General features: G+C 27.6%; 1 protein-coding gene across 1 annotated transcript; it reads right to left on the bottom strand.

Annotated features, from left to right (window-relative positions):
* Window positions 1-1,528: 1,528 nt before the first annotated feature.
* Window positions 1,529-4,430, bottom strand: LOC107851884 (acetyl-CoA-benzylalcohol acetyltransferase). The gene is made up of 3 exons (XM_016696975.2): window positions 4,101-4,430; window positions 2,963-3,586; window positions 1,529-2,146 (listed from the first exon to the last, which is right to left on the bottom strand). The coding sequence occupies exons 1-3, from the start codon at window positions 4,393-4,395 to the stop codon at window positions 1,701-1,703; spliced, it is 1,365 nt and encodes a 454-aa protein (XP_016552461.1). The 5' UTR covers window positions 4,396-4,430; the 3' UTR covers window positions 1,529-1,700.
* Window positions 4,431-11,150: the final 6,720 nt, after the last annotated feature.

Raw genomic sequence — 11,150 nt, 5'->3', positions numbered from 1 at the left:
CATCACACTTATATTGACATATATTCATTGGGTTCGGGTCTATACACATAAGAACGACGGTTTGAATTCTAGCCCGAAAATGTGGGGTGTTACATATGATTTGACTTGGTTGATGTTGAAAAAAAAATTGATTATAATTGATTTGATTTGGTTTAATTAAAGAAAGTCAAATCAAATTGAAATTATATTTATACAAATTTTATAAGATTTTGTACTTTGAAATATTTATCATAATGAAATTTGCAAGTATTTGTTACACTTTTTTATGATTCATGTTTCTTAACATATTATCTCAAAATTAAACTTACAATTTTTATGGTACAGTAAGTTTTTATGATAATGCATAAACATCTAAGTACTCAAATAAATTCTAAATCAAATCACGTTCACCTTTATTAGTTCTTATTGTTAGCACACATTTTTAGCATAATGACATGACTCACTTCACTAGCTTTTTCTTTGAAAGTGTCATATAATTATTGTATCTTACTAGGGCAAACAAAAAAATTGAAAGCATTATTTACATGTTTTATGTTGCAGATAGTTTACTCAAAAGAATCCAAAAAACCGTACCTAATAAAAAAATAAAATGTTGTGATTGGAAAAATTGAAGGTTTGATCTGTTTTTTATAATTTTTAAAAAATTGACATAGTTAATTTGATTTTTTTTTTTTTTTTTGGAAACCCCCCTGAAAATTCACAACCTTTGTCATAGCATTTGTCCTTTGTGTGAGCACTTTGTGGTAATTTGTTTATTATACAATAACTCGTAAAGTACTGCACATGAGAATAAACTTTACTAGGCAAGTCTTGCACAACGAACTCATGACTGAGCGGTAGATGAAGACTGAATTCAATCCAAGATCTCCCACACAGAATTCAATTCAAGATCTCCCATTGAGAGACCCATCTCCCAACCACTCCATCATACTCTTGCGGGTATTAATTTTATTGGATAAATTAAAAAATGGACTAAACTTAGGATGATTAATGTCTTTCAGTTGGTAACCATATGGAGTACCACATAAAGTTATGTTGTTATGAACTTGCTTTAGAAAAATTGCTAATGCTGGTAATTAATTTCTTTCAAGCATTTGAATCCAAATTAGATCAAATTTTTTTGGTCATCACTATCTTGATCTCATTATCTCAACAGCTGAAAAGTGCATAGATCACGAACAGTTATGATTCTTGAATACTTATTTTTCAATTTATGTCTTCTCTAATTGCCAGTTATGCCTCAACAATTAAAGCTTTTTAAGTAACTTTTCGTGTATTCTAACTTATTATACCAGATTATTTATCTTGTATCTCATGTTACTAGTTTGATACTTTGTGCATAATTACTTATAGATATCTTTTGACCATCTGTTATATAATTTTAAATCGTTGGTATATATAGTTTAACAACCGAGAAGTCTATAAAGCAATACGTCCATTAAATAACTAGATACAATGAAATAAAAATACACTTGATAATTTATTAAAAAGAAAAATTAATCCACAGGAAGATTGAAACACATGAAAATAGACCAAAAGAACGTAGAAATTTCATAAGAGAAAAAAGTTCAAAGAAGATACTTGAGTAGTATCTCCAATTCACAAGGTTCTACCACATCACATTAGACTCGAGTGACAAGGCCCGCACACACTAAATCCAAGTTCACTTGAAACATTGAACTAATCATCAAATTTCATTACTACTCTGGCACATAACTAAACTCTACAATATCAACATCCTTTACCAAATTAATCATGTCATCTTCATTCAAGCAAACTCTAGCTTCAATTCCATTTTTCGAGTCCATCAAGAAGAACATTTGAAATGGCACATTTACTCTACTCACCCAAATTGGTTTAGCCCATCCAAAATCACACTCGTTTAGAGGAAATTTACACAAGCTTGAAGTTGGATAAAGGCCAATTTCATCATCATTATACCCTTCTCTTATTTGATTCAATGACTCAATTAATATTGAGAAAATCTCTTCACTTGAAGCATTGGCAATATTTGATAGAATTTTGTTCTTTGCCTCCCTAATTAAGGTTACAATTTCATGTAATTCTGGATCTTGGTTGCTATGAGATGGCATATATTTGATTGGGATGTCAAGGTAGAAGTTCCCAAAAAAGTTCTGATCTTCGCCTGCATGAAAGAAATCAAAGAAAAAAATACACATGCGTGAAAATTAACTTAATTTATAACGATTATTAGATCAAAATTCATAATTTTAAAAGTATAATGAATTTTCTGTTATAACCTTAAATGTCGAATCCACCAAATTTTAAATCTTTGATCCCACGGTGATTTATTATTGTTAGTAATGAAGTAAAATTAAATACATAGTTAAGTGATGGTCTTTATGCAAAAATATATTAGTATCATGAACTTTTTGGTTTGTTAAGTTACTAGCTGCAGGTACCTATTTTACGATGAACCACCAAGGATTATGGTTGGATGGATAAGATTCTTCAATTCTTAATCACAGGTCTCAATGCAAGTTTTGAATCCTAGATATGAAACAAAATTCCGGTAGAGAACGCTTCTACTTTTAATGGACCTTACATGACATTTTAGATAAGACGATCACACAATATATGCATTTTAAGATACGGTGATCGCATAATTCAATAGTAAACAATAGGATGGAAAGAGATAACATGTTATCACTCCCTCCGTCTCAAAATACTTGTCGTCCTTATTAAAACTATTTGTTTCAAAATACTTGTCATTTTAGATGGTCATGCAAAATTAATTATCTTTTCCTAATTTACCCTTACTATTGATTGTTCTCGAAGATTACAAACCTCAACTATGACATATAACAGAGTAAATATTTATGTCTTCAGAGATAAATAAGACTAAAATAATCAAACGTCTCTCATAATCATGTTTTTAGGGAACATGTAGATAAAAAATAAGAAAAGTATTTGGAGACGGGAGAGTACATGTTTTACATACCTACTAGTGTTGTTGATCCTCTTCCTCTTAAATTTATGGCAAATTGTAGCATGGATGGCCTATTATGACCCTGCCTCAACCTCACCACACGCATTAGGCTTCTCCAAATAAGTGCAGTCACAACTTCAACTCTTGATGAATAACTCAAAGACTTGTTCACATTTTCCTTCAACTTAGAAATTGCTCCTTCATCAAACATGAAAATCCTAGTAGCAATTTTCATCTCATATCCTCTTGGCCTACCTTTCTTAATCATCTCAAAAATATTATCCTTAGGTGGAAATACTTTCTCTAAATCAGAACGAAATTGTAAATTTCTCGCGTTCCCCTTCTCCATTCGGCTAACCTTAGCCCATTCATCTGTGACCGCGCAACCAGAAAATCCATCACCTAATGTGTGGACCATTTGCACGGCCAGCGCTAGGCCACCATGTTCGAACATGGTGACCTGAATTGCCATCATTGGTCTACTAGGCAATTCAGCTAGCCTGATTCTTATAGGTGGCACAAAGAGTTTAACAAGGTCAGTATCTTTGTAAGCTTTGTCTAGGAATTCATTCAATTGACAATTCACCTTTGCTTCTAAGTAAACAACCCCTTGGTCATGACATTCAATTGAAGTACCTGCACACATTCAAAATTTATTGAATTAGTCTATATAAAACTTGGGCTTAAATCCAAATTCAAGATATCAAAGTAGAAAGAGCGTTCACTAACCATTTTTTGACATTGTCTTTGAAAAATAATCATTATACTGGAGTTTCAAAATCCATAGGTGAAACTTCAGCACAGTGTCATTTTTCATTTATAAAGGTTGAAAAGTGGCTATTTTATAAAATAAAAAAAAATCAGAAATTTAATATTCAAGTCCGATATATACAAATTAGTTTTATTTCCAATTTTATTGTTCTAGTCTTGGACTTCAATTAACGAGCACATTTGATTTTGCGATGGTCATACTTTAGGCACTTGTCAAGATCAAGCTATCAGGCCCTTCAGTCAATAATTTCAGAGAAACGTTAGAGGCTGTGACACACACATTGTATATGAAAATTAAATACTATACTGCTACAATTTTTTATATTTTTCTTGTTTTTCCATATTTTTCAGACATGAAATTTATTGTTGCATCACTTACCATCTTCAGACAACCTTCCAGCAAGTGGATAGAACTTGGTTAGAACCTCAGATAGTGAATTTTGTAGTCGTTTATGAACTGATTCAGCACTTTGCAATTGAGAATTTTCAGGTGGAATTGGAGGGTAGAAGTAAAGAAGGGGTACAGCAAAATTAGGGGCAATTTGATCAAAAAAGGATAATTTGTAGGAATTGAGGTGATTTGGAGTTGGTAATGATGGTTTTATAAGTTTTTCATTCAAGATTTCAATTTCAATACAAGTACCATTCATATTTTGCTTTGTAATTTGACTCATAGTGTATATTTTTGGCTTATACTGGGAATTTCTAATTTAGAAGTTACTTATATTATGTTAGTTTACTTGGACAGTCACATTTTCAACCCCCAGGGAAGTATAAAACATGTTTGTGAGTTAATTGCCATGCATATATAGTCAACACTTCCAACCCCCAGGGAAGTTTAAAGTGAATTTAAAAAAAAAAAAAAAAAAAAATTGTGGTGCATTCTGAATATTTATCTCTCCAATTTTCAAAAAAGAATGCCAGAGTTTGAAATGAATCTGAGTTTTGGAGTAACAAATAAAGTTAGTGTATGTAATCCAGAGGTCACAACTTCATAAGTGGAAACAGTATTATGCAAAAATGCAAGGTAAAACTGCATATAATAAAATCGTTGTGCATTGGTCTTTTCCCGAATCTTGCGCATAATGAAAATTTTAGTGCACCAGACTACCAGTTTAATGCCAGAGTTTGAAATACAAGTGTGAAATCTAGGGTTAATAGTGTTTTGGTCTCTCAATTATTGGTAAATTCTGTTTTTTATTCGTGTAATATCTGAATAAGTTTATTTAACCTCAATTATTTGAGAGTACTATGTGCACTTTTGATTCGTATGCTGGCGAATAACCACAAATTTCTTGTATTTCAAATTGTTCACCATGTAATTACTCATGTATTATGTTAAATTTGTATTATTATTCCAACTTTTGAGTAATGTACTTCTAAACTAGACATATTTCCTACATAAAAGGATTAAAAGCACATATTTTAATAAATATAAGATTAAATATATTGAATCATATATCGCAAGGATCTAAATTTAGAATTTTCTCACAACTATGGGAATAAAAGTACTACTATTGTATATCCCAGTTATATATTTTTTCAATCTTTAATCAGTAATTACTTCTTTTATCCGACACATATGTTAAAATACTAGTTTAGGTATATGCGTCTTGCGCATGTATCTCATTTTAATGAATTCAAACATTACATTAAATAGAATATTTGTTTAAATAATAAAGATGAATATAATAATTAAATTTAATATCTTTTGAGTATGTAAAGAAGGAGAATTTATTTATTAAACCTAATCTTTATCAAAAATATTTTTAAAAGTCGATCGACATTCATCTACCATCTGTAAATTGCAACAAAACAATACAATGATAGAGATATCAAAATAATACAATTAAATCTAATATTTACACAAAAAAAAATTCTCAAAATCGTCCGACACTCATCTAAATAATATGATAATAAAGATATCAAAATAATACAACTAAACCTAACCTTTACATACAAAAATTCCTCAAAGCCGACCAATATTTACTATCAGTTGTAAACTGCAACAAAATAATATGATAAAAGTAATATCAAAATAATACAATTAAATTTAAATTTTACACACAAGAATTTCTCAAAGTCAATCAAGATTCATCTACAAACTGTAAACTGCCACAAAATAACAAACTAATAGAGATATTACGATAATACAATTAAACCTAACCTTTACCTAAAAAAAAAATTCAAAGTCGACTCATATTCATCTAGCATCTGTAAATTAAAATAAAATAATAAGATAATAGAATATCAAAACAATACAATTAAACCTAACCGTTACACAAGAAATTCTTTCAAGTCAACCGACATTCATCTACGACCTGTAAACTATAAAAAAAAATATATATATAATAGTGATCATAAAGCTTCGATTTTAATCCAACTAATTCTTTGTATGAGCAAAAGTTTGACCCTAAAGAATTATTTTGAATGAAAACAAAGAAGATATATATATACACACATGTTGAATTCTATTATGCTGACAAAAACGGTGAAGAAGTTAAGGATTAGAAAATCAAGCATCCACCAATCTAGACATGTAATAAAATCAAGTTAGATGAGCATCAATTATATTCTCCCAATAGGTAAACGGGTTTGTTCTCTAGTTTAACATACGTCTCAATATTTACAGAAGTATTTCCTTAATAGAGTTCTATTTTAGGAGTGTTTTTCTAATTGAACAGTAGAAAGGAAAATATTAATTAATTCTCCTACCATATATTGTAGGAAGTCTAGTAGAAAAGAAAATATCAATTAATTTTCCTACCATATATTTTTGGAAGGCTAGTTAATAAAGTAAAAAATAATTAAATAATTAATTAAAAAATAGTGAAAAGACAATTTTATCAAAAGAATGGTCTTTTAATGAAGGATAAAAAGTTCAAATCACTTTTCTAAGGATCTTCAGACGAAATAGTCTTTTTGCCTTTTTTATATTATTTTAGTAATTTTAAATATTGACTATATTACTAAAAAAAATAAATTTCCTCACAAAAATAGAATTCTTTTCCCACCATCTAAAAAACTAACCATAACAAGAAATTTAAAAAAAAAATCCAAACCAAAAAAATAATTAAAAAAACATTCTTTGTGAGCCCCCCCCCCCCCCCCCCAAAAAAAAAAATTTAAGAATAAATAATTAGTAATTAAAAGAAACAACCCCCAAACGTGAACCAAAAAAAACTATTGTAATTAAAAAAAAATTATCCTTTCCCAACTTGGTTTTAAGTGTAGCCTTTTTCATGCAAAATATGGTAAAAAAAAAAATTCAAAAACCAACAATCAACAATTCCTACCCCATGTAAAATAGGCTTTAACATACCTTTTTACCAACTTCTATAAAAAAAACATGCTAATTTCATTTTTTACCATCTTCACCATACTTTTCTTTCCGTTTTTTTTCAATTTTATCTCTTCTCTAAATTCTGTTCTCTAGGTTCTCTTCGTCAACCCACTTTTGTTTATTTATCATAAAAACTCTCAATTTTTTTGCATTGTTGATTGTTGCTTGCTTATTAATAATTTAAACATAATATTAATTGTTATGCCGATAATTTTGCTTATATTCTTAATTGATCTAATTTGCGTTATTAGTCAGATTTATATTCTTAATTGATTTAGTTTGCATTCTTTGTTGGATCTATTAATAAGTAATATTCTTACTCGATTAAATATACGAAAATGACTCACATAATCAAGTATAATTATCTACTCAACTCATCAATTTTTTTTCCTTCTAAAACGTGCGTTGTTGATTTTATAATTCATTTTTTATCTTTCCCTTGTGTCCATTGCAATAATAGCCTAAAAGTAATTTTTCCTCTCCCTCCCTCTCTCTCTCTCTCTCTCTCTCTCTCTCTCTCTCTCTATATATATATATATATATATATATATATATATATATAATCTATATCTATAATCTATAAATAATCTATAGCTATAATCTATAATTTATATTTATAATCTATTAAAAGTGTGAAGACCCTTAAAAAAGTGATTGAATTTTTTGTTCTTCATTAAAAGACTCTGTAATAGACAAAAATGTCTTTTTCCTATATTTCTCAAATAAAATTTCAGTTATAAATAAACACTAATAATATTATATTCTAAAAATTCCAATAAGAAAAAACTTTCCTTATAGTTCCAAACAAAAACCTACCGTGTTTTAAGGTTTTTAATTTCATAATTTTTAATTTTTTCCTTAATTGAATTAAATACAGATTCCTAATATAAAAGAAACAAAGTCCAGTAAATTTGTGCCCTTATATAAATCTTTCTCCTAGAAGTCTAATGAAAATTTATTACCACAAACTTAGTTCTAAGAAAATTAGGATTTATTTTTGTGCAATTCTAATCAATCAAATTATATCTTATATAATTATTTAATTATTTATTAGAGATAAAAACTTTTAATATTTAATATATTTTTAAATTAATTAAAATACTATTTTATATAAATATTTACTTAAATTCTATTAACCTCGTATAGCTCTCACCAACATGCTCTTTTCTTTGATCTCCTTTATTTGCCTTTTTATTTGATTTTTGGTTCAACTTATTTACTCTTTTTATTTGAATTAATTCAACGTGACTTTTTTCTTTGTCTTTTTTTAATTAATTGTAATCATTGTCCATGTTTATAGACTATGCCTTGTATATGTTATGATGTATGATGATATAATTTTGGTGCAGATATTCTTGCATGTGATAATATCAAATATTGAAACAGGCAATGCAACTAAAGATGGAAAACGTAGAATGGTAGATGAGGAGAAGAAGGTTGCCTCAAGGATTCAAAGCAAAGGGTCTGAAATTATGAGCGGAGTGAGACTAACGAATGTGAGATGATTAACAACCTTTTCAAGGGCCTTAAAAGAGAAATCAACTATCACATTTGTTTGGACTTGATCAGATAGGTAAATTTTTGTTGCTCTCTATTTTAATTTAAGTGTATTTGTTTAATTAATCATAATATTTAAGAAATAAAAAGAGATCATTAAATCTCATGGTCTTCATAATAGTCTTTTAATTGTAATTTTCTCCGTCAGTTACACACACACACACATATATATATATATGATATTAAAAGTTTGAAGACCTTTAGAAAAGTGATTTGAACTTTTTAACCTTCATTAAAAAACTTCATAAAAGAAAAAAATATTTTTTCACCTATTACCTTCAATTATTAATTAATTATTAAAAATCTAAAGAGCCCTAAAAACACCAGAAAGACAAAATATATGGTAAATTTAAAATATTACTCAACTTGAGTTCTTTTCAAAGTCATATTATCGTACATTATAAATATTTGTTTTTGTAATTTATGGACTTTCTAATTAAGGAAGGTTTAAACAACACTTTAATTTTTATATTAATTATCACGATTTTTTTCAAGTTTAAGAGTGTTTCTTTTTTAGTAGGATTCTCTCAAATTTTTTTACCATAATTAATGTTTTTTTTAGAGAAACTATTTTTTCTTTAAAATATTTCTTCCATATTTAATTAATCCTTTTTTGGAGAAAAAATTTTGAATTTCTATAAATTGAGGATTCTTTATTGCTAAAAATAATACAATAGCATTCACAAGTAAATAGTTTATTTTGGAGAGATTATTCTCTCTTGGTTTTATATTTGTAATATTAGTTTTTCAATATGTAGGTCACTTGAGTAAAGTGTGAAACCCCTTGGAAAAGTGATTTTAACTTTCTATCCTTCATTAAAAAGGCTCTCATTTACATAAAACTGTCTTTTCACTATTTTCTTCACTTTATTAAACTATCTTTTCATTATTTTCTTCATTTCATTATTTAATTATTTTTATTATATTAACTAGAATCCTAAAATATATGTGACTCGTAAAATATATGGAAGAGGAATCAATTGATATTTTCCTTTTTACTGATCAATTAGAAAAGTACTCCTAAAATATGATCGAAAAATACTCCTAAAATAGGACTTTATTAAGGAAATACTTCTATAAATATTGAGATGCACGTTAAACTAGAGAAGAAACTGATTTACTTATTAGAAAAATATGATTGATGTTCATCTAACTTGATTCGGTTGTATGTCTAGATTGGTGGATGATTAATTTTCTAACTCTCAACTTCTTCACTATTTTTGTCAACATAATAGAATTCAATGTGTGTACTTTATTGAGTTCAAATGTTACACTAAATAGGATTTTGTTTAAATAATAAAGATGAATACAATAATTAAATTCAACGTCTTTTGGAGAATTTATTTAATTAAACATAACCTTTACCAAAAAAATTTCTCAAAGTCGATCGACATTCATCTACCCCTGTAAACGTACTGTAACAAAACAATACGATAATAGAGACATCAAAACAATATATTTAAATCTAACATTTACACACAAAAAATTTTAAAGTCCTCCGACCCTCATCTACCACTTGTAAACTACAACAAAATAATACGATAATAGAGATATCAAAATAATACAACTAAACTTTACCTTTATACAAAAAAATAACTCAAAACAAAGATATAAAAATAATACAATTAAACCTAACTTTTACCTAAAAAAATTCCTCAAAGGCGACCGACATTCATCTACCACCTGTAAATTCATCTATAACCTTTAAACTACAACAAAATAACACAATAGTAATCACAAAGCTTCAGTTTTGATGAAATAATTCTTGTCTGAGCAAAAATTTTGACATAAAAAATGTTTGAATGAAAACAAAGAAGATATATATATACCACACGTTGAATTCTATTATGTTGATCATCCACCAATGTAGACATGCAATCGAATCAAGTTAGATGAGTATCAATCATATTTTCCCAATAAGTAAACCAGTTTCTTCTCTAGTTTAACGTGTATCTCAATATTTATAGAAGTATTTCTTTAATAGAGTTTTATTTTATAAGTATTTTTATTCTATTTTAGAAGTATTTTTTCTAATTAATTATAATAAAAAAATCTTCTTGTTAATATTGATAATTGAACATAGTGGTACAATTACTATTTACAAAATCACTGAAGAAAAACAAAAGCCTAAGATTACTTAGTGAAATATAAAAAACGGTAATGTGACAAATGTACTATGCCAAGCAAGTTTAGACATAATTTAAGGTAGAATTGCTAATTGTTTATGATGATGACGATAAAAATTATAGAATATATAAGTAATGATAAAGAAAATTTTTCTTTCCATTTATTTAAATATGTACGTAGGAAAAAATTTCTTTTATTGGGACGGCTTATTTTCATGTATATAGGATTCCTCTTACCATATATTTAAAAGACCTATTTTTGCAGATCGGAAAAAGTTGTCCTATATATTTTAGGATTCAATATTATAAATATAATAATATAATAAATGAAAAAATAAGTGAAATGACAATTTTGTCTATTATGGAGATTTTTAATGAATGACAAAAAGTTCAAATCATTATT

The sequence above is a fragment of the Capsicum annuum genome, chromosome 12 (genome assembly GCF_002878395.1).
Source record: "Capsicum annuum cultivar UCD-10X-F1 chromosome 12, UCD10Xv1.1, whole genome shotgun sequence".
Taxonomy (NCBI): domain Eukaryota; kingdom Viridiplantae; phylum Streptophyta; class Magnoliopsida; order Solanales; family Solanaceae; genus Capsicum; species Capsicum annuum.
Note: the sequence above shows the minus strand (reverse complement) of the source record. Positions and strands in the feature narration are given on the sequence as shown.